This window comes from Bubalus kerabau, chromosome 11 (genome assembly GCF_029407905.1).
Source record: "Bubalus kerabau isolate K-KA32 ecotype Philippines breed swamp buffalo chromosome 11, PCC_UOA_SB_1v2, whole genome shotgun sequence".
In the NCBI taxonomy this organism is placed as follows: domain Eukaryota; kingdom Metazoa; phylum Chordata; class Mammalia; order Artiodactyla; family Bovidae; genus Bubalus; species Bubalus kerabau.
The window spans coordinates 15,943,323-15,970,234 of NC_073634.1; the positions used below are offsets into that span (position 1 = coordinate 15,943,323).

Consider the following 26,912-nt stretch of genomic DNA (forward strand, 5'->3'; position numbering starts at 1 on the left):
CTAAGAGATGCGGACCTACAAAGAGCTGAGAGCTCTGAAGCACCCCTTGACCCCAGCTGATGCACCGGGCAGACCTCGCCAGGCCTGAGAGAGACCAGCCTGGACGGCGGCGTAGGCCCCAGGCACAGAAATGGGAGAAAGGAGGGAGGAGTGGAAACTTGGCTAAGCAGCATCTGATCCCATCAACAAGCTGACCTCAGGCCAGCCCAGCCCTCTGGGGCCACCCTGCCTAGGGGTACCCCTCCGCCCCGCCCTCTGATGACCTTGCTGAGTTTCCCTACAATGTCCTCCCCACGCTGACACTAAGGCCCTCCCTGCTAGTTGAATTGTTAGGATTTGAACTTAGTTACACATAACAGTGGGGGCCTTGAGGGCTGGGGGGGCAGCAATGCTGAAGATGGCAAAGGTGGCAGAAGAGGAAGGAGGAGCGGGCACGAAGGACATGGTGGTGGTGATGGGGCAGTCGTGGTCGTCACGCCATGGTGGCAGATGTGGTTCCAGCAGCATGGGACAGGCTGGGAATGTGACAGTGCACGGCTACAACAGGCGGTGCGAGCAGGCGGACAGCTGCAGCCCTGGGCCAGCACCGCTGGGGACAGGAAGGACACTCACCTTCTTGGAGACGGTGCACACTTGCTCAGCTGGCAGGTAGTCAAAAGGGAAAACGAATCTCCAGTTAAAGTTGCCTTCACCTCCCAGGGACCGATAATGTACATCTGTCTTTTGCTTGTGTTCTTCAAAGCCAACCATCCAACTAGAAATAACACATTTGAGAGAACATAGCTAATTGAGGTTTCTACCACAATATGCATCCTCAGCTTAAGGAATTAAGAAGGTCATTGAACTTGGTAAATGATAGAGGAAAAATAAACCCTGAGAAATCTCCACAGTATACCAAATGTGCCATAAATTTCACAATATTCTAATTTCTCTCTTGAGCAGCATCCTCAAACCTTATAAGTTCATCCCAAATATTAGCATGGAAGGAGACATCTGATGGGGGTCAACTCCCCATAGGCAGAGACACTCCCATAAGACCGTCCTTGCTTTCTTGTTCTCCCCCTTCCCCACACCAGAGCACCCCCTTTCCCAACTGATCACCACCCTCATGAGGGCAGAGGTGACATGCTGGAGCTGGGACGGGTAGAAAGAAGGGTGACCTCCTACCCTTTCACGTAAATGTCGCTCATCTTCTCCCCGGTGATGCTGAGGTCATCCAGGATCACATCCTTAGTGTTCCAGATAATACAACGCAGGAAAAACCTGCAGAGAAAATGACTCAAATCCACACGGATTCCCACCAAGGGTGGGCGGTCCTTGACCAAGAAGCCAAGAAGTCCACTCACTCAAGACTGCTGCTTGCCTGGCTGGACACTTGGTCAAAGTCACACAGGAGTGGTGCCTGAGTGGCAAAAAGCCCAGCCCAAGAACCACCTCCTGGTCCCACCCACAGCAACCACCCCCCACCCTGCTCAGCCGAGCCCAGGCCGCATCAGTCACCTTCTGGCTCTCCGTGGGGTGATGTTGAAGGGAGGTCCCGGCCGCCCCAGGGCCTTCGGAAACAGGTCGACCCACATCTGCAGCTTCCCCTGGGGAGGGAGACATGACCCTGCTCTCTCACCACCCTTTTTGCTCAACCAAGATCTCCCAACCGCCTGCTCTGCACTGGATACTTGGAGCACAGGACAGAGGAGACTCAGGCCTGCATGGCGAGGCTCAGCATCCAGCAGGGGAGGTGCCTTCAGCGGGACTACAGGGCCAACAACAGGGCTGAGCCCACCTCCCACTGGCAGGGACTTGGGGAGTGCCTGAGGGTCAGGGGTCGGGGTCAGGGAAGCTCCCCGGGGATGGTGACGTTTGCTGGGTCTCACGCTGCCAGGTGGGAAGGAGTAGGGGGCACTCCAACCTTGGGATGGTGGGCACGGTTGTAGAGGGTCAGAGAGTGTGGTTTGGTCATAGGGGCTCAGAGGGTTTCCAGAAAGGAAACCATTCTACCTGCCACCCTTCAGCTCGTGCCTTCTTTGCAAGCAGCTGTTACTTCTGGCCCCATCTTACAGGAGGAGGAGAAGGGACTGACCTAACTTCTGTTCACATGAGCATGAAAGAGCTGACATTTCAACACCTGAAGTGCCACTCTGGGGAGCTGGTAGCCATGCCACCAAGGGAAGGAGGACTCAGCTCCAAAGAGCAGAGAGGATGTTCTCTGCTGTGCACAAAGGCACCTGCATGGCTGCATCACCCCATCTCTGCCTGTAAGCCCTTCCCTCCTCTTCTTCCTCCAAGCCCCAGACCTGAGCTCACTCCCTCCAGGAAGCCCTCCTGTGTCAGCCCAGGTCTCTGTCCCTCTGCTCACCCTCCCTCTTCCTGGGAGGACTCCCCTGACCTTCCTGGTGGCTGCTCCACCTCTCTGTCATAGGGTCGACCTGTCTGAACTCCCTACAAGCCCAGCATAGGGCTGGCCTTCTGGGGTGTCACTGACTGATGGTAGGGGAGGACACCCTGAGACCAGGCTGAAACACTGAGGCTTCAGAATGACTCATGGGCAGTCAGAGGTTTGGCCTACATGCAGGTGGAGGAGGCAGCTCATTCCCCAGGCCCCAAGGTCCACAGGTAGCCCAGAAAGGCTAGGCTCAAGGGGGCTCTCTCATAAGCCAACAGTGGTCAGTGGTAACTACTCAGATCAGAAAAACATGGCAAGCAGGGGTTAGCCAAATCCAGAGGTCTCCACTGTGCTTCTGAGGTATCCATGCTGTCCTTGGGGTGGGGTAGCTGAGGGTCAGGGGCTCTGGGGCTGTGGGTGGAGGTCCTACCTGTTCGATGTCCGGCTGCAGGGGGCTGTAGAGAGGCCGGGACTCCACATGCTCAGGGATCAGGCCCTGCTGCTGGAGGACGTGCAAGGCCAGACGCTCCTCCACTGGGCCCAGGTGTGGGTTCGGGACCCTGCCAGCCTCTAACCCCAGGAAGAAGATGAAAAACACTGCCAGGACTGAGTGAGCAGGAGATGGCAGGGGTGCCTGGGGGGCTTGGGAAGCCACTAACCCCACAGCCTCACCCTAAACCCAGACACACACTTCTGGCCCTCACATCTCACTCTCTGTAGTGGGAATCTCCCTGTCCACAGGCTCCGGGCTTAAAATCCAGATTCCCCATTGCCATCACCTCTTCCAAGCATCTTCTGTAAGCTCTTCTTCTTATAAAGTCTCCCCACCCTCCAAAGCCCACCACTTCCAGGAAGCCCTTCCAGACTGCTCTCAGCTCGGAGGCTCTACAAGCTCTTCTGCCAGATAAGCATCTAAGTGCTCTCAGTACTATTCTCTGGTTCATGCAATCTCTTTGATTAGTAGCAGTAGCTAAAACATTAGCAATAACAGAGAACACATTTAAATCAAGAGCCAGGCACTGTTCTTCATAGATATTAAAGGTTTGATCCTCAAAGTAACCCTAACAGGTAAGTGCTATTATTAGCCCCATTTCACGGGTGATAGACATGAAGCAGCAGGCAGTCACACACCTGGGGGGGGGGCTGAGATCACACCCTCATTAGGAAAGATGTGTAACTGGGCGTGAATACCCCCCTCCCCTGCATGCTTCCAGGTGTACCTGTCAGGGGGTGGGTCGTGAAGTGGTACTGTGGACGGGGTGTTTCTAACCCTGAGAAGGCTGGCTAATCAGCCAGCAACATGAACTTGGAGCTCCCATGACAGAGACCTGACTGGGAGTAGGAGGGTCCACATGTGTCTATACACATGTACACACACAGGTATGTGCACTCAGGTGTGCCCACATTCACCAGCACAGATTCTAACACCGTGTACACACACACACACACACGTTCATCCGTCAAACCTGCCCTACCCACTTTGATAGGTGCCACTCAGGAAGCAGCCTAGCATTGCAGGAGGACCACTGGGCAGGGAACCTGGTTCTGCCTCTAAAGGGCTGGGTGACTTTGGGCAGGTTGTTAACCCCTCTTGGTCTGAATGGCCTCATCTTCAAAAACAGGCAGAATTCTGGCTTTCTGGCTTTCTTTTCCTATGAATTTATGACCATGAGCCCTGGTCCCTGAGCTTAAGCTGCTCACAGACTAGCAGAAGGAAATGAGACCACCCCTAAAACAGATGCGAGTTCTACAGGAAAAGAGAATGGGGGTGGGGTCAGGGCCTAATGGAAAGGAGCCTGACTCAGCCATGACCTCAGAGAACCAGAGAAACAGAAGAGGGGTGGGCTGGGGATGGGGGAGCCAAAGCCTCCTTCCCCTTTTACAACCTCAGCACCAGCTCTGACATCAAACATCGCCGAAACCAGCAGGAGGCGAGGGGCCAGCTGGGCCTGTAAACACCTCCGGGGAGTCTGAGCTGCTCCGGGTGGGCCGTGCAGGCCTGTGAGCATCTCAGACACACAGGGAGCACACGGCGGCACCCTAGGCATGAGCATTAGACAGACCCAAAGCGTCAGGCAAAACGAGGGCTACAGGGTTCCTGCCACCCTTTGGATGCATCAGGTGCAGGAGCTGTGGCTAGGGGCTCAGAAGGCACTGCCAAGGTCAAAGTGCCATGCTAGCGTGATTCAAGTAGAAAACCTTCTCAGTGGTGGGCCGTACCCAATCTCTGAACAGTCTGACCACCCAAAGCCAGAAGCAGCCCAATCCCAACTGTGACCCTGACCCTGGCTTCAGGCTCCCCCATCATCTTCCCCTCAGACAGGCCCCAACCTGGCCATAGGCTAAACTCTGATGAACCCCCCAGCCCTGGCCCCAACTTTGACCTCTAATCTTCATAATGGTGTTCCAGGTAAGTACTGGTCCCAAGAACACCAAGGGCAAGTTGAGTCCATCTGTGCTGCCCTGGAGAGACCCCAGACCACACTGTGTGGGGTGGGTCTTGTCCGGTGGGTATGTCCAAGCCCCTTTACGACAGGAGAGGACCCATGAGAGAGAGGGCGTTGGAGGGAGGGCCCACCTATTTCTTCGACGGTGTATTCTTTATCCTGAAACACCACGCGGTCTGTCTGGTACACGGGGGCCTTGACTCGGTGCTGCTGGCAGAACAGGTGGAGGAGCTGGGAGGGGCGGAGCTGATCCCTCCACTGGTTGGGTCCAGAGCTGAGGCCCAAGCAAAACACAGAGATGAGACGCTCCAGGACACTTACGGGGCAGAGGGGCGTGCAGTGGCCTATGTGCCCACAAACATGGCATCAGCCGCCCTTCTCTTTGACCATGGGCACCCTATGTGATTGTTCATCATGACTGGGGAGCCCGTTACACACACAGAAAGACTGAAGCCCAGAGACAAAAAGACTCCTTTACACTTGCATGGGATTGGAACTGAAAGGTTTCCAATTTTCAGATTTAGAGAATCAGACTCAGACAAGACCCAAGTTGGCAGGAAGTGAGTGAGGACTGTAGGGCCCAGCCAGGCTTGGTGACCCATCCCACCCTCGGCCTCCCTTCTCCGTCCCCTCTCCAAGCACCTCGATGGTGCCTTAAGGAGAATTGTAACGACATGATGAAGAGTTGGGTTCTTAGAGTAAGATAAGCAGCTTCAAATCCTAACGTCACCACTTATAAACCTGGGCCTCAGTGTCCATATCTACGGAGTGGGGATGAGACCTGGGCTGACTGACTGAGAAAGCGTCTGTGCCGGGCTAGGATCAGGCCGGCACACAGTCAGTGCTCAGCCCACAGTCAGAGAAGCAGCCAGCACCGTGCACTTACACGCAGTAGGTCTGGGGGAGTCCACAGCGGGCCCCGAACTTGGACAGCAGCCTGTTCTCCAGGTCAATGACCGTCTCCCCAATCTTTTCATCCTTGGAGAGGAGGTCATAGTCATAGAGGGTGACCTTCAGGTCCTTCTCCAGAGGCAGAGTACAGGTCAGCTCGAACATCCTGCGAGGAAGGAGGGGGTTGTCCTGACAACACCAGCTCCCAGAGGTCACTGGACACAGCAGGACCTCGAGGGCGTGGCCAGGCTGGCGCACAGTCTGGAAAGCCACCCCTGGCCTCCTCCTCTTGCAGGACTGGTCTGCAGTCCACCCTCCTGAGACCTTCCACTGCTCTTTCAGCACACCACACACAGCACTCTAGACGTGGGGCTTGTCTCAGTGTGTGTGTGTGTGTGTGTGTGGTTTTCCCAAATAATCAGCAGATGCCTGCCAGATGGATCACAGAATGGACAAATGAACTGGGTTCATTCACAAGGTTAAAAATGAAGTTTCCGGGGACTTTCCTGGTGGTTCAGTGGTTAAGAATCCACCTTGCAATGCAAAGGACTCGACTTCCATCCCTGGTTAGGGAACTAAGATCCCACATGTGGTGGAGCAACTAAGCCCATGTGCTGTGACTCCTAAAGCCCATACACCATAACTAGAGAGTACGCATGCACCAAGGAAAGATCCTGCACGATGCAGGGAAGATGCTGATGCACCCACATAAATAAATAAAATTTTAATGAAGTTTCCACCAGGACACCTAGAGACAAGATGTGAAACTCCAGAGCGAGGTGCCAGAGCTCTGGAATTTACCAAGGGCGTGGCCCGGAATCCACTTTCAGGACTCTTGGGGCTTCTCCACTGCTTCTGGAGTGGGATGGAAAGAGGACTTGTGCAGAGATTTCTTTGGAGAGAGCCCCTGCTGTGCTCTGAGAGCCCCACCTCCCATGGAGGTCAAGTGTGGAAGTGCTGTCCCTTCTCTGAAATGAGTTCCCTTCAGGAGGGAGACACAGCCTGGCACCCGAGTTGTGCTTGACGAAGTGCAAGCAGCTAGTGGCAGAGAGGAGGTGCCGTGTGTTTGGGAAGTGCTGTGTGCCTGTCCTGACTGGGCACAGAGCTGCAGTGTAGGGGGCTGCCTGAAGCCCACCCCATGGGATGTGGGGCTCTGACGGCGAGAGGCTGTGGGGAGAAGCATCTGAGAATGGGTGGGTGGATGAGAGGGAGATGCCAGCTAAAGGGACACAGCACCTGCCACATCCCAGGAGCTATGTTAAGAGGGCTTGGTGGGGGGAGGAGGGCTCTGGAAAGCACCCACAGGAAGGCAAACATCTGCCACCCAAAGGGTGTCAGATGAGCAAAGTTTGCACTTGAGATGGGCCCCTCCTCTCCCATATGCTCCCTGCAAGAACGGCGGGGGCAGCTAGAGGGGGAGGCAACTGGGCAAAGCCCCTCCTCCCCTCTGCACACCCCTGCCCAAGATGTACGTGCTGTGCCCAAGGTGGACCCTCCACCGTCTCACGCGCTCCTGACAACACATGAATGCGCATTCTGGTTACCAACTTGAGACAGCGGGTTTCTAGCAAAGTGGACTGTCTGAACCCGAGCAGGAAAGTGGCCTGCCTGCCATGGCTTCCGCTCAGGGAGTGAGGAAGATCACCCTATAGAATAGATGTTCATAGGAAACTGGTAGACAAAATCAGAGTTGTCTTTGATTATGTCCCATGCCTAGGGCTGGTCAACACGTGGGTGATAGAAACAAAGAGCTTCTGCTGTGGACTTGGGGAGGCTTGAACCACAGACAGAGCAGGTGATCATGATCTGGGGGCAGATGGCAAACAGCGAGGAAGAGGCGTGTTCTACACTCACGCTCCCACCTTGCCCTGGGCCCTGTGTGGTCCCCTCAGCCTGGGGCCCCATGCCAGCCACGCGCACCAAACAGGGTTCCTCTCTCACACCTGCCATCCTCCCTGCAGCCCTGCCCTCCAGTTCCAGCTAGGCGGTGACTCATCATTGGCCCGGGCTGGCCCCCCTCCAAGAAAGGCATGACACTGGTTCATGAATCCAGTGTGCTGCTTGACAATATCAGTACATGCCTTCTCCAACAGGTGCTAGAGAAATAGCCGCCAACCTCTCTCAAGAGTCTCTTTTCTATACATGGGACTTCCTAGGCAAGAATACTGGAGTAGGGTGCCATTTCCTTCTCCAGGGGATCTTCCCAACCCAGGGATCAAACCCATCTCCTGCATTGGCAGGTGGGTTCTTTACCGCCAAGCCACCAGGGAAGCCCATTGACTTAAATAAGCTCGCATCCAAACAGCAAGCAGGTCAGAATGCCTGGGAGCTAGTCCCTGCAATGAGCACTGCTTCTTCCTTCCTTATTCTTAGACTTTAGGAAGTATTTCACTCCCTTAAGTCCACGTCATTCTACTATCTTCCACAAACGAACCAGGAACAATAAAAGAAAATAATTACTAAATGCAATAGGAATCCTGATCTAGATCCTAAAACAGTAGGATGTTTGGACATTTATGGGGAAATTGGCAAAATCCTAATAAAGGCTAGAGTTTAGTTAATAGTAATGCAGTAATATCAATTTCTTAATTTTGATATGTTAGGTAAGATATTAATGGTGAGGGAAATTGAGTGATGGGTATATAAAAACTGTACTATCTTTGCAATTTTCCTGTAAATCTAAAATTATTCCAAAGTAAAAGTTGATCTAAAAAAAAGAGACCAAGGAGCAAATGCATGCTCTGGCTTTCCATTTAGATTTCTGATCTTTGAGGTAACTGTTTAACTAGGAGCTTCTGCAAGGACTTAAGGAAGAGCTAGCTGAGGTTACACCCCCACAGACATGCAAGATTTAGGGAACAAAGCTTTGCTCCAGGAGACAGGGACTTCCCAGCAGCAGCCACATCTCTCCTGCTGGGCTGTGGGTTATTCCAGACTGGCACCTCCACCCCAAGCCCCAAGCCACTCCAACTTACTTTCCAAATACAGGCTCCAGAGTACAAGGGATGTAGTTGTCCTGGTCACTCACCGATTTCTTCCCTATGGAGATCTTGACGTAAGGATCACACTGCAGGAAGAGAAGGAAACACTTCAGTGAAATCACCTTCCCAACACGTCTCTGAGGCTCCTTCACTGCTCTTCTCTCAAAGGGGTCGGGGGCCCACCACATCTGGGGGTTAAACAAGAGAGTTGGAATCCTCTGGGCATGCCTCCTGAAACCCTTAAGAATCTGAGTCCTCTGACGCCAAACCTTAGTATGGCGACACTTTCAAATGAATCCCACTTTACTCTGAAAGCCAAGAAGAGTAACAGAGCTCTTTAGTTTTTCTTGAAGGGGATGACCAGAGTCTTCTCACTACTTCCAACAGAGAGAATTCCCTAAACAGCCTTCCTGGATAGCTTTGCCTGTCCCTCAAGTTTCATACTCGGGATAGCTATGAAATCCCTCCCTCACTCCCAGCTCTGCTGTGCTCTGATTCACCTTTTCGTTCTCTGCCCAGTCTCCATGCTCCCAACCGGTGAGCTGCCCAACCACACCCAGCCCCAGAAAGTGAAACGAAGTCCATGCCCTTAGCCTAAGCATTTTCCCCTCGTTTTTTAAATTACAGTAAAAGTTATATCAATAATATGTGTCAATCTTAACATATAGTTAGATGAGTTTTGACTAATGTACACGTAGTACTCTTTACCATCTGAGCCACCAGAGAAGCCCATATGTAGTATATAAATTCATATTATATACACATAATATATATACATATACATTGTAACATATACATATATATCATGTATATGCATAGTATATATACATATGCATTAGTGAAATAATATTTCATACTTGATATATATATATAGTATATTTAGAGCATATATATATATGTGTGTGTGTGTGTGTGTGTGTATGTATCCGTGTAACCAACAAACCAACACATGATTCAAAATACAGAACATTTCAGTCACCCCAGAAAGTTTCCTCATTCCTCCACCCAATCACTCTTTACCCCATAAGCAACCACCATTCTAGTTTCTATTGTTGTTGCTATTGTTCAGTCACTCAGTCGTTTCCAACTCCTGTGACCCCATAGACTGCAGCACGCCAGGCCTCCCTGTCCCTCCCTGTCTCCCAGAGTTTGCCCGAGTTCATGTTCATCGCATCAGAGATGCCGTCCAGCCATCTCATTCTCTGATGCCCTCTTCTGCTTCTGCCCTCAATCTTTCCCAGTATCAGGGACTTTTCCAATGAGTCGTCTGTTTGCATCAGATGACCAAAATACTGAAGCTGAAGCTTCAGCATTAGTCCTTCCATTGAATATTCAGGGCTTATCTCCCTTAAGATTGACTGGCTAGACCTCCTTGCTGTCCAAGGGACTCTCAAGAGTCTTCTCCAGCACCACACAGTTCAAAGGCATCAATTCTTTGGCATTCTGCCTTCTTTACTGTCCAGCTCTCACTATCCATACGTGACCACTGAGAAAACCATAGCCTTGACTATACAGACCATTGTCAGCAGAGTAATGTCTGTTTTTCAACACACTGTCTGGGTTTGTCATTGCTTTCCTGCCAAGAAGCAACTGCCTTCTGATTTCACGGCTGCAGTCACTGTCCGCAGTGATTTTGGAGCCCAAGAAAAGGAAATCTGTCACTACTTCCACCTTTTCTGCAGTACTGGGGCCAGATGCCATGGTCTTAGTTCTTTTAACATTGTCTTAAGCCAGCTCTTTCACTCTCCTCTTTCACCCTCATCAAGAGGTTCTTTAATTCCTCTTCGTTTTCTGTGATTAGAGTGGTGTCATCTGCATATCTGAGGTTGTTAATGCTTCTCCCATCTATCTGGATTCCAGTTTACAACTAATTTCTATTACTATAGACTAAAGGTTCATTAACATCACATAAATAAAATAATATACCTGCAAAAAACAAGAAGCAGCTGCCACTTGCCAGGCCAGCAGCCCCATCATGCACACCGCCCCAACATGTGCTTCTAGCCTCTGCTCCAACAGTGGAAATGGGGTGCCCAAGTCCTCCACACTCCCAGTCCACTGTCCCCCTTAGGAAAGGGTGGGTGGGGGCCAGGCTCATACCCCCAGAAACACACCAGTTTGCGTGACATATGTGATGGGGCCAGGCTGGGGTCCTGTCTGTGACCTCTGCTTCATCCAATAGAAAGGGAGAGAAATGGCTAGATGTTTTCAGCCCAACCCAGCCTCCTGCGAGCAGCAGCATTCCCTCAACTAGCCTCAGAAGCAGCCAGGGCCAGAGTGCTCAGGTCAATCTCGGCACCAGGAAGGGCTGAGGTGTAGGAACTTGACCACAGCCACATCTTGGAGGCCGTGGATGGTGCCTGGGCTGGGACCGCTCCATCCCGCCCTGTGATCCCCCAGCAGGGCAATGGAGCTTTTCTCGCTTTGAAGAGCAGGGCTGCAGGGATGGGACACCAGGGCCCTCCCACAACCTAGGACACAGGCTAGGCCTGCACCTGTCTAAGGGGACAAGAGAAGACCCTAGCTAGCACGTCTGAACCCCACCGCCCCTCACTCTGCCCCACCTCTTCCTCTTTCTCTGTCTTCCCAGCCAAACTCTGCCCCTGCCCCTGTTTCCCTGCAGCTCCAGACTCAGGCTCTCCTTCAGTTCCACTCCTTCACTCAACAGTCAGGATTAGAGTAAGTCAGAGCGGTGCTCGACTCAGGCATAAAATTTAAGGGAAGGACAAAAACCTTTAGTAATCAAGATAAACATTTTAATGTGGTATTTTAAAAATTAAAATCAATACCAACAGTCCATGATGAACAAAACATCAAAATTTTGTATAAAGACAGGACCAAGATTATTTGTTTTTCCTTCTACCCCAGGCTCCACCATGGCCAGGCTGGCACAGCTGCCCATCGTGTTCCGTCCCTCCTTCTTGCCTTCCCACCCCACCCTTGAAGGTCCCACCAACACCATTAATGTCCCTTGTCCTTATCCTTATCCTTGTGCTAAACCTATGCTAAGCAGTTTGCTCCCAAACTTTTCCCAATGTTTTTAATTCCTAAAATATGGTTTTCTTCTCCCTCCCCACCTATTAAAACTTAATTCTCAATCCTTAAGAATTCTATTCCTTCCAGAAAGTCTTCCTTATTATCCGAAGTTGTGTACTGCCTTTGGGCTTTTCTGACCTCCTGGAGCACTTTGCCTTGATAGAACTCCAACACCATAACATCTCAATTTGGTACATGTTTGTCTGGTTTCCCACTTACTGTGAACTCCCTGGGGCAAAGATTATATCCAGATTCTGCAGCCTCTTGATACCCCAGCCTGCTATTTATTCTAGGGGAGGTGAGAGCTCCAGGGATGTTACCTTCCCATTGGGATCCTTGGGCTGCAGGCCAAACGCCCGGATAATGTAGATGCGGACCAGGCATTCCTGGGGCTCCTGGGAAGCCAGCTGGTGGAACTGCCTCGGGGGCAAGGGGATGGCTGGGTCTTCTGGGAGAGGATAAATTTTGAAGAGTCCCTGAAAAGAAGGAGGGGTCAGCTTTCACTTTCATCATCATTGTCACCAAGACATTCACCACTACATCCATCACTCTCAAATCTTCAGAGTCATCACCACTGTGATTATGAAGCCCAATGCAATCCCATCACCCCCATCAGATTTTGCATCAGCAGCATCAACGTCACCACCACCACCTCCGTCACCCACATAGCCACCAATCTCAGCACCGGGGTCATTGCTGACATTACTACAGTACTTCTGCCCCTCCTTCACTCATTGCTGCTACTCCATAGTTGGGACCCCTGGGCTAGAGACATGTCCTCAAGGACTTACCTTAAACTCCCCAATGACGGATGGGTCTTCAGTCTCCTCCTGTGTCTTGCCCCGGTAGAGCTTGAATGTATTACAAAAGTCAGACAGGCCCTCAAAGGCCTTCACATTCTCCAGGGGTGTGTCATAGACCTGCCACATGTGGGGACGAGAGAGGGGGACAAGAGAAAGAGAGAAGAAGAGGGACAGCAGGGAAAAAGGAAGCATGACAGAGTTTGAGTAGCAGAAGGGATAGAAAGAAAAATGGCGGGGGGGACCAGAAGCAGTTTAGAGAAAAAAGGCCAAGAGGAGGGCAGGTTGGTGGGGTGGGTGGAGGGAAGAGAGGGGACCAGCAAGAGAGGCAGAGAAGGAGAGGAAAAGGATACAAGTCATGGAGATGAGATGAGCAAGAGAAAGAGGGGAAAAACAGGAGAAGGAAATAAAAGGGGGAGACATTTGTTCAGCACCATTGAAAAACAGGGTTTTCTGATTAATCCAATATTCTAAACACCCAAGAGTCATCATGTACATGAGTGGTGCATTTCTTGAGAATAAGATCACAGTCAAACACATAAATGAAAAGTTAACTGACTTTTTATTTGAACATCAAAGACAGAACTCTAGAAAATTCACAAGTCAGCAAAATGCTGACTGCCCAGGATGTCCAAATGGCAGTGAATCAAATTTCTCTCCTCTCAACAGCCAGTGATTTTTACTTGTTAGAGTAGTGCTTAGATTTAAATGAAGCAGTGGTTTTCTAATATAGATGATTAAATGTACCTAATTAATAGTGATATTAACCCACTCAACATGCATGCTTAATTGGTATATCTGAAACTGACCAGCAGGATAGTCGGCCCTCCACATCTGCAGATTCTGCACCCAGTTTCTTATTTCTGCTTCTAGTTTTATTATCTTCTTCTTCATACTATTTTAAGCATTTTCTTTCTTTCTAATTTCTTCAGTTGAAATTTTAATTACTCTGCTCCTTCTTTCCTGATAAGGAAAACACTTAAAATTGCTACTGCCTTAGCATGGCCCCGTTTATTTTGATATATAATGTTTTCATTTTCCTTTTCTTGGCATTCCATAAATAATAGTCTCATTTTTACTTTTCTGATCTAAGAGTTAGATGTATAGTTAGTTTTCATCCTTTTGTTTTAATTAATATAAGTTTTCAAGGCTATAAGCTTCCTCTGAATACAGCTTTAACTGTAACCACTAAGGTCTAACATACAGTGTTTTATCATTGCTTCCCAAATATTCCACAATTTTTTTTATATATTCTCTTTCACCAAGAATTGTTAGAACAGAGTTGCTTTCTTTTTAATTTTTCAGATAGAATTTTTTTTTTTTACTTTTGAGCTTGTTACTAATTTCTAATTTTAGGGCCTTAAAATCAGAAAACATTGTCAGTAGTACTTCCATTTTTTAACTTTGTTAAGATTTTCCTTATGGCTTATTACATGGTCAGTTTTTATTGCTTTTATTCATTTTTATTGGAGTATAATTGCTTTACAATATTGCATTAGTTTCTGCTGTGCAGCAAAGTGAATCAGTTATACATATATCCCCTCTTTTTGAGATTTCCCTCCCATTTAGGTCACCACAGAATAATGAGTAGAGTTCCCTATGCTAGACAGTAGGTTCTCATTAGTTATCTATTTTATACATAGTAGTGTATATATGTCAATTTTGTAAATGTGCCATAGGGGTGTCTTTATTTTCAAGCCACCAGGTTCAATAAGGCTAATAATACTCTTAATAATAATTACTCTGGTATTCTAGAGTGGAATTATACAATGCTTGTCTTTTTGCAACTAGCTTATTTCACTTAACACAATGTCTTAGAGATTCACCCATGTTGTAGCATGTATCAGAATTTCCTTCCTTTTTAAGGCTGAATAATATTCCATTGTATGTATTTACCATATTTTGTTTATCCATTTATCACTCAATGGACATTTAGGTAATTTCCACATTTCATGATTTGCAGTTTTAAATAATATCTGTCAATTCTCCTTATGTCTATAATACGACTATCAGTGTCCTTGCTCTCTATCCCATCCTCTCTCCTTATGTCTATAATACGACTATCAGCATCCTTACTCTCTATGCCATCCTCTTTCATCCTTTACTCCATTCATCCCCTAGGAGTCCCTCGAAACAGGCTCCTGGGAGCCATACTACCTGGTTCCTCAATGTGCATACCTGTGTGTCTGCAGCAGCTATGCATGAAGGGCGGCTTGGCTGAATGTCAAACCTCTGGGTCACCTTTTCTCTACCTGATGATCTTACACATGGTGCTTTGTCATCTTTGAGTATTAAATGTCATAGAGAAAGTGAAGCCACTTTGATTTATTTCCTTTTTTTAATTATTTAAATTTTTGTGGAGGGAGAAGATATGACTATTCAAAGGATGTTTTTCTTTATCTCTAAAGTTCAGTAACTACACTGGGAATATGTCCCTGAGTTGACCGATCTGGGTCAATCTTTTCTGACGTTCTGACACAGCAGAACTTCTAATGTGCATCTTCAAGTATTCTCTCAGTTCTGGTGAAGTTTTATTAAACTATTGCTGCTGCTGCTGCTGCTGCTAAGTCACTTCAGTCGTGTCTGACTCTGTGCGACCCCGTAGATGGCAGCCCACTAGGCTCCCGTGTCCCTGGGATCCTCCAGGCAAGAATCCCAGGGTGGGTTGCCATTTCCTTCTCCAATGCATGAAAATGAAAAGTGAAAGTGAAGTTGCTCAGTTGTGTCCAACCCTTAGCAACCCCATGGACTGCAGCCTACCAGGCTCCTCTGTCCATGGGATTTTCCAGGCAAGAGTACTGGAGTGGGTTGCCATTACCTTCTCCGATTAAACTATTAACTGTCTGCTTAATTTCATTGTTTTGGTTGTCCTCCTCAGAGACTCCAATTATGCAAATGTTGGATAGCCTTTCCCTGACTACTAATATTTGTCACTTCCTCGTCATCCTTTTATAATTATTTGTTTCCATTTCTTTCTGTCCCCTGCGCCCCTTCCTGTGTTTTCCAATGTGGCCATTCTGCCCCGTGCTCCTTCCAATGTCAGGTTTTCTTCTTCTTCTCTCCTGAGTCCCACTTGCTCACATTTCACCTCTTCTCCTCTCATCCTCCCTTGAGTGCTTTCATTTCTGCTTGCATTCACACTGCCCTATTTCTAAAAAGTTCACAGCAAAGTCTTTCATCTCCTCTGCTCCTTAGAGAAACTTTTCTGGTGGGTATCTATCCTCTTCTTTTGCTTAAGTTTTGTTTTACATTTTCTTTTCTTTTTTCTTTAGATTTTTAAAATAATTATGTACTATTTCTTTTCTTATTACTTGTCACTAAATGTGTTGAATTTTCCTAGACCAGTTATTTCCTTAGTTCCCGCAGCAAAGGCAGGCTGTTCCCTATAAATGTGGCTCATCCACGTGATTCTTGTGTAACTCCACCTTCTTTATTTCTCTGAACCAAACCAGATCTAAGAGGCTTTTGCAACCAGCCTGAACCTGTCTCCAAATTTCCCATGTCCATCATTGTGAACAAAGAATATAAGTTTTATATTTTACAGTAAAACTTCAATTTTGGGAATTATATTTTTAACTGTTATGAAAAGCTTCAAGCACACACAAAAGTAAAGAGAATAGATACTAAGTCCCCATGAATCCATAAAGTCTGTCTTAAATAATTATCAGCATTCTTTCATTAGGAAGTATGAGGTCTTCTGATGTCTGCTACCACCATGACCTTTCATCATTTTCGTGCATCTTCTCTTCATTTACGGCCGAGTGGCTTCTACCCAATCTCAGTTGCCTTTGGACAGCCCTTACATGTATTTTGGAGTCTGCGGGTTTTATTTGTTTCCAACTTTTACTGAAAATGAAGTTTGTGGGTTTGAATGATTTCCAAGAGAAAAAGGGAAAAATGCTGACTTATGCAGCCATGTTCATACTGGAAGTCCCAATAAAATATTTTTTAAATTTCCAAGTGGTTGGTCTTTTTGTTTAAACTTTTGTTATTAATTTCTCATTTTATTGCATTTAAATCTGCCTTGTATGATTTCTGTTTTGGGTAACTTATTACTAAACTAATATGTGATCAAGTTTTGTAAGTGTTCTCTGAGCATTAGGAAAAATGTATTTTCTAATTTTTAATTATTTTTATTCTCTATTTTAAAGCTACTTGATGTAGCTTAGAAAGTGTTTTCCTTGTTATTCATATCTTTCATTTCCTTATTTATTGATTGCCTGTTTCATCTGTCTAAGAAAAAGGTACATTAAAATCCCACTGCAACTTTAATTTCTGCAATTTCATACTTTCACATTTATTACTTTTTATATTCCTATCCACTTTTGCTTTAAGGATTTCTAAGCTTTACTGTTCCATACATTAACGTTTGGAATTTTTGCACTGAGATGTACATCTTTTATTTATACAAAACACTCCATTTTGCTTCCTTTGCTTTTGACTTTAGTTTCTATTTGTTTCCCCTTTCTTTGCACTTATTTTGTTTGCCAAAATATTTGCTTTTTTAGCCATTCTAAATTGTATTGCCTTAGAAGTGTCTTTTAAAGGTAGTATAATGAAATTTTACTTTTGCTGTAGTCTAAGAGTCCTTATCACTTAGTAAAAGAGTGTAGCCCATTTTTATTTGTAGGAAAACTAACATTTATTCTTTTTCTGTTGTTTTTATATGATTTAGTTTCTTCTATGCTTTCTTGCTGTATCTTCTGTTTTCTATCTTTCCCTATTGAGACCATGAGTTGTCTTTTCCCCTCTATGATAAGTGATTTCCAAACTATGATTTGTTTCCCCACCCATTGTATACTCCATTCTCTCCATAATGCTACAACGCTATTTTTCAAAGACCCGTACTGCTGGTGGTAGTTAACAATCCCTAAAGGATCAGTGTTCCTTCCAGGTCTGCTTCCCCCCGAGAAACAGGTTGAATGCATTTTGTTTTTATTTTTTATTTTTTTTTTCTTTTGCATTTTGTTTTTAAATAACCCATTTTCACTTGGAAACTGCCAGAGATCTCCTCAGAGAGGTCAAGCAGGTGGGCTGGGTGCCAGTTCAGCATCCGGCATCTGAGGAACCAGCGAGGGTGCCTGGGCCATGGGCCACCCTGGCAGGAGTCCTCATTCTTACATGGCTTTTCTCATTCTTTTGGCAAGGCCACAGGACCACATGCCAGACTTAATGTGTCGGACCTTCTTCCTGGTACACAAATAGTTCTGTCTCTTTGCCCAGCCTCATACACCCACCTACCAAGTCAACAAAGAACTTGCTGCCTGGGAAGGCCTGAGCCTTCTGACCGCTGGTGCCCTGAGGCTCATCTCTGCCCTCCAGGTCTCCAGGTACAATCACACAGGGGCCCCCAGTGTGCCAGGGGCAGCCCTTGCCACCCTGTGAGATGGCCTTCCGGAGTGACCACCCACCACTTCAATGACCCTCAAGCTCCCTTCATCCAGTCCCCTTTAGGGAGCTCCTTGGGGTCTTCTCACACGTCTGACAACCTTTGCCCCTCTTGTTCTCTAGGAAGGGCTGCCAGGTTTAGCAAGTGAAAATACAGGACACCCAGTTAAATTTGAATTTTGAATTCAATATTTTTTTTTCCGATTCGAATAAAATATTATTCATTATCTATCTGAAATTCAGTGTAACTGAGCATCCTGACTTTTACCTGGAAACCTCTTCCAGGACACTGTATAACTTTCTTCAAGGAGCAGTTTTGAGTCACCTCTGGTTATCTTTTTTAAAAGGAGTCTGCTTTTAAAAAGTATAACCATATTTGTGGAATTTCCTCAAAATACCAGAATTTGGCTGACTCACTCCTGGTTTTGTGTTGTTCTTGAGGCTCTGGGGTTTTTTTTTCCACAGAAACAGAGTTTACCATATTTTTATATGTGCTGGGTAATTTCTATCCCAATTGCAGAGGTGGGGGAGTCAGAGGTACATTCTCACATTGACTTTCCTTTTCATTTTCATGGAAAATTTTTATAATAAAAAAAGTTCAAATAACTTTAAAAGAGACGGAATAGTATAACAATCCCTGAGTACTCATCTTCAAGCTTTAATAATTCAATATTTTGTAATTTTTAATATTTTGAAAATCTATCAGAGGGCAACCCACATCATCTAAATAAATCATCCTTACTTTTCTTAAGCATTTAAGAAAGTTAAGCAGATCCCAGGTATCTTTTCACCCATAAACACATATGTATAGATGCATATTATCCTTTGGTTGCAACTCCTGGTCCCCAGGGACCACTGGACTGAAGAGGACATTGTGGAGAGGGCTTACCTTTAGAGTGTCAAAGTCCTTCTCTAGGTAGGAACCGCACTTTTCGCTCTCCCCAATTGAGGCAAAGAATTTGCTCCACCAATCAATGAACTCCTCCTCCTGAGTGGGTAGAAAACGAGAAACAGTTTCAGAAACAGAATTTGCCAAGCAAGGTTCTTCTGGATGAACACCAAGCAAGGCTGATGGGCTGGCCTGGACCACAAATCTCTCCTGCTGGGTGAGTTCAAAAGAGCAAAGAACTGGAATTCCCTGCCTCTTTAGGGGCCGACTGCACAGTCAGGAAAAAGGTCTTCACACGTGCTTGGTGTTGAGAAGCAGAGGCTCTCGCCCTGGCTCTGCCCCACCTTCACCATGTGCTTCTGTTAAGCTCCTGGGGCCTTCCTTTTCCCTTCTATGAAGTGGGCTCTTCATCACAGTCCCCCTGCATTCCAGGAGTATACTGAGGCTAAACTCAGACCGTATGTTGGATAACTCCTTGGGAAGAAATGTCAATAAAATATTATTTATTAAAAAAATTACAGTAGACCCAGGAAAACTTAAGACACCAAAGAACTATTCTGATCCCCAACCTCCAGACTCCAGCAAAAAATAAAAGCTTCCAAAATCAGAACTTAGCCTCCCCCAAGGTCAAATTAGGGCAGAGCCCCTGAAATTCAACAAATGCTAAGTGCCCATTATTTAAAAAAAATACTGTGCTAGATGGGGGAAATGAGGTGAGAAGAAAGGAAGTCTGGGACAACACATTCTCTGCCCCTTCATATATTCATATTTGTGGGGGAAGGTGGGCAGGCCTGTTGGGGCACACACTGGTGTCGCCCCATTTTTAACTCCTCCTGCACGTGGTGTGTCTGCAAGCCCTCTTGGCTCTTGTGTCTAGAATGCTCCTTTGGCTGTGTCCTGTCCAGTTGTCCCATTGCTCAGGGAGTCAGCAAGTTCCTGAAGGTGGGATTGTCACTCTCCCTGGACCTCCACCAAAATCCCACACAGGCCCAGGCCCTGGGTCTGGGTGTTGGGACCAGTAAAGCTCACCCAGTTCCATGGGAAGGGCACTGGACAAGGTGTCAGGAAAGCCCATTCCGGGGCCTGCTTTCCTCCTCTGTATGAGGCGGTCAACTAAGGGATCTCCCAGGAGCCTGCTCTGATTCTATAAAATGAACTGAATTTCATCATGAGTTTCTGCGAATGCTGGTGCTCCCTTTAAACCAATGCCTAGCCCATCCAGCTCTAGGTTTTCAAGGGTGACCCAAGCTGGAGGCAGGCCAATGGAACGTGAACAGGTAGAGTGGGGAGTGGGTGAAGTGAGGTTCTCAGAGTCTCGACCCATTCTGGAAGTATGGCCCTAGCATCGTCTGTGTGGCCAGAACGTGGTACTCAGACACACAACACTAGTGGATGCCAGAGCCACACTGAGTCTACAGAGAGTCTCTGTCTGACCAACTTACCAGAAGGATCTTCTGCAGCCAGAGAGGGGAAAAGAGGTTCAGAGGGGTTAAGATACAGACTAGCAGAGCTTTCAGAGTTGTAACCACTCTCAAAAAAGCCAGCAAGGCAGACACCAGTCCTGATGTTTTAAGTCCAATTTGAATAAAAGAGATGATGGATGAATACACATAAACACACACACATATCAAACTCATACAATCACTGACACATGAAAGAACATATTTACACACTCACGCCCAAGAGACATATATGTGCTGAAATGCACATATACCCCCCACACCACGAAGTACACACGCTAACACACAGGCAAATACATACACAGAGGTAGGAATGGTTACAATGGAATTCACATTAGCTGTGTGCTTCCTCCTAAGTCTATCTTTTCTTCCCAAGATCAGATACTTCAAGATTTGCCTTTATGACTCAGGCTCAGAGTCAGGCATCAACAGACAACAACCAGTGTGTTTTGTACAAAGAAATGACAGCAACACAATAGTTGTGGGAAAGTTATTACATTTCCCTCAGTCTTGAAAAACCAAGTAAATTTTTTAAAAGAAGAATATGGAAACAGAGAATCTGAGTAATATGATTAACAGTGTCATTTAAATAGACAAACACCATGTATTCTAAAAACGGAACTTATACCTTCTTGTCCAGTACCATTGGAGCACTTCAAAAAAATTAAAAGCCACAAAGCAAATGTCAATAAAGTCCAAGGAATAAATCCATTATCAGTCACACTCTCTGATCTCAATGTAATAATAAAACTAGAAACGAATGAGAAACTCAAAAATCCCAACCTTTCAGAAATTTAAAGATGAATTCTTAAAACTTTTCCGAGTCAAACAAAAAAACAAAACTAAAATCACAGGTCCTTAGAAAATACCAACAGTAAGAGGGCTATGCCTTAAAATTTAGTAGCTAAGTCTGTACGCAAAGGAATATTCAGTCTTAAATATTCTTGCTCTTATACAAAAAGAATGAAAATAAATAATCTGATAATTTTAAAAGTTAGAAAAAGGAAAATAGGAAGATCAAAATTTGAAAATGATGAGTAGAATTATGGAGGATATTGTAACTGATAATCAAATCCCAGAGCAAACTTTCAAAAAGGCCAATAAAACAAACATTAGATTATTTATCAAATCTAATGTTAAAAAGTAGGTACACCATTAGGAATAAGATCAAATAAAAAGATATTATGGAGAGAATAAAAATAAGAGATATGCTACACCCAAATCAGTGGAAAAACCTTGGAAAATCTAGATGAAGTAGGTAACTTTCTAAAAAATATACAAACTGCCAAAATTGATTCAAATGTAATAGGAAATATGAAGAGATAACTTTCTGAAAGTGGAAGAGATCTCAGAGAACTACCTCCAAGACTTCAGACCAAGGTGGTTTCTTTGGAGGCAGTTTCTATCAGTCTTTCAAAGAAAAAAAAATGATCACTGCACAGCACAGAAAAAAGATGAGTTTACCCCATTCATTTTGTGAAGGCTGACCAGGACACACACACACACACACACACACACACACAAACAAATCAGTCCCATTCCTGAATCACGAGGTAAAGATCCTAGATAAAAATACTAATGAATAGATTGCAGCGGTATATCTGGCATGGTCAGGCTGGATTATTCCAGAAGGCAGGAGTGACTCAGTATGAATAAGCAAAGACAGAAAACCCAAATGATCATCTATAACAGAAATTTGCAAACTATGGCCCAGCAGCCAGCCACCTGGCTTTGTCATTTACATATTGCCTGTAGCTGCCTCTGAACTACAACAGCAGAGCTGAGTAGCTGTGATGGAGACCCTATGACCCCAAACCTAAAATATTTACTATCTGGCCATTTAAGACAAAGTTTGCCAATCTGTGATTTATAATAGGCAAAAAAGAAGGGGATGTGAGACGTTGTTAAATTCTTCAGTTATTTCTAAATGAAACTCTCATGAATTAAGAATAAAAGGGAACTTTCTTTGCATTACAAAGACTATCTTCAAGCAATAGCCAGCATTGTACTTAACAGAACCAGGCTTTCTTCCAGAAAGGAGTCTGGCTCTCACAGTGTTCAAATCCTGTCACTCCTAATTGTGTGACCTTGGACAAAACTTCTCGGTGCCTCGAGTGTCTCATCTGTAAAATGGAAAAATACTAGTACCAATTTGATAGAGTTATTGTGAGGAATAATGAGTCATATGTATAAAGTGCTTAGACAGTGCCTAGCACTTAGTGTTACCAACAACAGTACTGTTTGTTTTCTGTGGAGCAGGTTAGCTTCTGGTCAAGGACTGGCTCTCTCCCTGACTGCAGGAGCATAGCTGGCCACAGTCTCTCCAGAAGGCAATCTGGCTGCATGCTTCTATAGCCCTAAAAATGTGCCTACACTGTGATCCCTCACTCCAATTCTAGAAGTCTATTCAAAGAAGGGAGATATGTATAAAGACTTACTACACTTTTAACAGGGAAAAGCAATTTAAGCATCTGACAATAAGGAACTTATTGGGGTAAATTGTACATCCATGTGATTAAATGTTGTACAACAACAAAAAATGATGTTGTAAACATGTTTACTGACATGAAAAGTTATTCACAACTGATGAGATTTGCAAAAGGTTAAAAACTGAATAATGAGAATTCTTTTTAGTTAAAAGATCAAACCCCAAATGTTCACAGCAATTATCTGTGAATGATAAAATTACAAATGTTTTATTTCTTTTATTTTGTGTATCACTTAAAGTTTTATAATTTTTCATTGTGTACATGTATTCCTTACATAATTTTAAAACTGAAACCTTTTGAAAATAAAGAACAACAGGATACTTCAAAACACACCACCAAGAAAATGAAAAGATAATTCACAGGAGAAAATATATGCCTGTGTGTATCTGATAAAGGATTTGTAAGCAGAATATATAGAAAACTCATACAGTCCAAAAATCAAAAGACAAACAACTCAATAAAAATGAGCCATGGATTAAAACAGACATTCCTCAAGAGAAGTTATACGAATGGCTAATAAGCACATAAAGAGATGCTCAACATCATTAGCCATCAAGGAAATGCAAATAGAAACTACAATGAAAGAACATTTCACACCACTAGGATGCCTACAACCAAAAAGTCAGATAATAAAAAGTGTTCATGAAGATGTGGAGAAACCAGAACCCTCGTTTACTTCTGGTAGAAATGTAAAGTATTGCAGTCACTTCAAAAACCAGGGTGGTAGCTCCTCAAAAGATTAAACGGAGAGCTACCATATGACCCAGGAATTCTCCTCCAAGAAAAAGGAAAACATGTCCACACAAAAACTCATACATGAATGTTCATAGCAGCATTATTCATAAAAGTCCCAAAGTAGAAACAATCCAAATGTCTATCAATGAAAAGAAAATGTGATGCACCCAAACAATGGCACATTATTTGATAATAAAAAGCAATGAAGAACTGATAGATGCAACAACATGGATAAACCTTGAAAATGTTATGCTAAATAAAAGAAGGTAATCACAGAAGACCACATATTTCATAATTTCATTTACATGAAATGTCCAGAATAAGCAAACCCATAGAGACAAAAAGCAGACTAATGGTTGGGAGAAAATGGGAGAAAATTGCTCTTGGTGCATTATTTCTTTTTGGAATAACTGAAAACATTCTGAAATTGATGATGGGTGATGGGTGCACAACTCTGTTAATAACTAAAAACCACTAAATTGCACACTTAAATAGGGGTTTGTGTATATGTGGATTATCTCAAAAAAAAGCTGTTAAAATGAAAAGGAACAGATGATAAAACACAAGCAGATAACCTCTAAAAGAAGAACAAAAGCAGAAATCAGAGTTTAAAAAAATTTTGAAGAACTAGCAATTGACCACCAAACAGGACCTAAGTCTTACCACACTCAACTTTCCCCAAGAACTCTCAGCTGTAATTTCCTCCTCCCTCCAAGTTCCAGGTGATTTCTATGGCTGGTTCTCCTTAAGCACACTGGTGAGAAGCAGAGCCAGTGACCTTCCTAACCCCTGTGAACCCAGCTGACTGGCTGCTCAGTGGCTTTCGTCCCCTTTTTATCCCGCATCCCACAGGGAAATCCTCTTCCACTTGCCCTCATTCTTGACAGAAATCATACGTGTTGCAGAATCACAATTTACATCCTAGCTGGTTTATATTTTGCCCCTTTGCCCTCCCCCACTTGTAAATTCCCTGGGCCCTCTCTTGTTCCACTGTATCTCTGGCCAACCCAACCTAGGTTTAAACCCAGCTCTTTCCCATCACATCCAACGCAGCTGAAAAAGAGCAAACCAGAGGCTGGTCTCACTCCAAGCTCATGTAACAGCCTCAAAGGGCTCCAGTGCTGTCATCCACTCCATCGCAGCTCCCTGGGTCTTGGCTCTCCTTCCTCGGAACACACCAGCTCTCCATATCTTCTCCTTTCTGCCCAGCCCTCTCACACCTCCTCCTTGTCATCACTCTGCAGCAGTGACCCTGCTTCCTCTTTCTTTTAAAACAGAAGCATCAGAAGAGACCACCCCACCGCTCCACAAGCGCACCAATACTGGCGTCGCACCTGTCTTCCCTCCTGCTTATGAAGTGGCTCCACTTGCACCCTGACCCAAGGCTACCCCTGCACTCATGCCTTCTGACCCCCTCAAGGACGTGATCTTCTTCACCCTCTCCTTGTCATCACACTTCCTTTTCTCCTGGATCGCTCCCATTGGTGTTATATGTAACACTAGTTTCCATTATTTAAAAAGAAAACTCTCCAATCCCAATTTTGGTTCTCATCTTCTTTCCCCTTTTACAGAAAAACATCTACAGTTGTCTACACATGTCTCTAATTCTTGTGTTTCCATTCTCTGCGCCACCAAAACATGACTGTCAAGGTCACCAAGGACTCAGGCCTCATTAGTCAACCAGCAGTAGTATCTGATGTAGGCAGTCACTCCTCTGTCTTCTGGCTTAAAATGATGTCTGGCTGGGAGGCTCCCTTTGCCTTACAGAGCATTATAGCCATGGTCCTCCCACCCTACTGGCCATACCATCTCAATTTCTGCTGATTCCTCCTTGTCACCTGAGCTCTGATCACTTGAGTGGCCCAGGGCTCCATGCTCAGACCTCTTCTCTTCCCCATTCACTCTCAATCCCCGGGATTCTCCTGGAGTCTGGCATCTTTAATAACATATACACTGAGGAACCCAACATGACTCTCTCCAACCTGCATGACTCCTCTGAACTCCAGCTGCCTATTTAACATCTCCAGCTGGACATCTAATAAGCTTCTTGAATGTGCCATCTCCAGAATCCAGTTCCTAATCACCCCCACCCACCTGCTCCTTCCACAGTCTTCTTCATAGAAGCAAGTACAACTCCTTCCTTCTAGATGCTTGAACCAAAACCCCAGCAGTCACTTAGGTCTCTTCCTCATGCCCCACACTCCATCCATCAGCAAATCCTACTGGCACCCCCTTCAGTACACATTTGGAACCAGACCGCTTCTCCCTGATCACTATGGCCCCAGTCCCCATCACCGGGACCTATCTCAACAGTCTCCTAACTGGCCTCTCTGCTTTCTCTCTTGCCCCAAAATCTATTCTCAACACAATAGCCACACACATTGGAACATGTCGCCTCTCTAAGCAAATCCCTCCAATGATTTGCCAACTCACCCAGAATAAGGCCAAAGGCCTTACAACAGCAAGCTATACCAGCCCCTCACACCTCCCGCATCTCATGTCCTCCCATTTCTTCTTCACTCATGCTGTTCCCACCCCAATGGCCCACCCAGTCCACGAACCTTGCCAGCACTCTCGGGCTCCTCCCATGAGGAACTCCATTCCTCCCACAGATGGAGCCATGGGTCACTTCATCACTTCCTTCAAGTCTTGACTAAATATGATCTGTTTTATCCTCCTTACTCACCTTATTTTAAATCATGATCCCCCTCCCAACAATTCTCATTCTCCCTTCCTAACTTTTTCTCCCTAGTAATTATCATCATCAGGCACTCACTCCATATATTTTATTTAGGTTCTTGTTTATTATGTCCCATAATGGCAGAGATCTTTATCTTTTTTAACACTATGTCCTCAATCCTTAGAACATTACCTGGCATGTATCTGGAGGCCAGTAACTATTTGATGGATATATGAATGCCTAAACAGCCAGGGGTGGGAAGGCTGGACCCTTGGCTTTTAAATTTCCTAAAGCAGATAATGTGCCATTAAAAAAATAGGTTTAAAATGATGTTCTTTTCAGCCCTTCTCACACTATACACAGAAGAGATGACAGTATAGAGAGGGAGAGGAAGCAAGAACCAGAGATTTGTGAGGACTTTTTTCATATTTTTGCTTTGTTATTAACGTATATTTCAATTTTTCCTCTTTTTAAATGAATGAGCTGCTCAAAATTAAGATTAGATCTCTTAAATATCTAGAGTTCACAGTTTTGTTTTTGTTTTTTTAATTTTTTATTTTGTATTCAGTTCAGTTCAGTGGCTCAGTCGTGTCCGACTCTTTGCAACCCCATGAATCACAGCACGCCAGGCCTCCCTGTCCATCACCATCTCCCGGAGTTCACTCAAACTCACGTCCATCAAGTCGGTGACGCCATCCAGCCATCTCATCCTCTGTCATCCCCTTCTCCTGCCCCC

General features: G+C 45.5%; 1 protein-coding gene across 21 annotated transcripts in view; it reads right to left on the reverse strand.

Moving 5' to 3' along the window:
• DYSF (dysferlin) overlaps window positions 1–26,912 on the reverse strand; it is a 223,026-nt gene that overhangs the window by 16,460 nt on the left and 179,654 nt on the right. For all 21 annotated transcript variants that reach the window (XM_055539677.1, XM_055539693.1, XM_055539689.1 and 18 more), the window contains 10 exons: window positions 18,813–18,911; window positions 12,527–12,655; window positions 12,056–12,211; window positions 8,694–8,785; window positions 5,714–5,884; window positions 4,959–5,101; window positions 2,811–2,950; window positions 1,501–1,589; window positions 1,168–1,263; window positions 613–754 (listed from right to left, as the gene is read on the reverse strand). In XM_055539677.1, coding sequence (XP_055395652.1) covers window positions 613–754; window positions 1,168–1,263; window positions 1,501–1,589; window positions 2,811–2,950; window positions 4,959–5,101; window positions 5,714–5,884; window positions 8,694–8,785; window positions 12,056–12,211; window positions 12,527–12,655; window positions 18,813–18,911 — 1,257 coding nt within the window. The remainder of the gene's footprint in view (window positions 1–612; window positions 755–1,167; window positions 1,264–1,500; window positions 1,590–2,810; window positions 2,951–4,958; window positions 5,102–5,713; window positions 5,885–8,693; window positions 8,786–12,055; window positions 12,212–12,526; window positions 12,656–18,812; window positions 18,912–26,912) is intronic.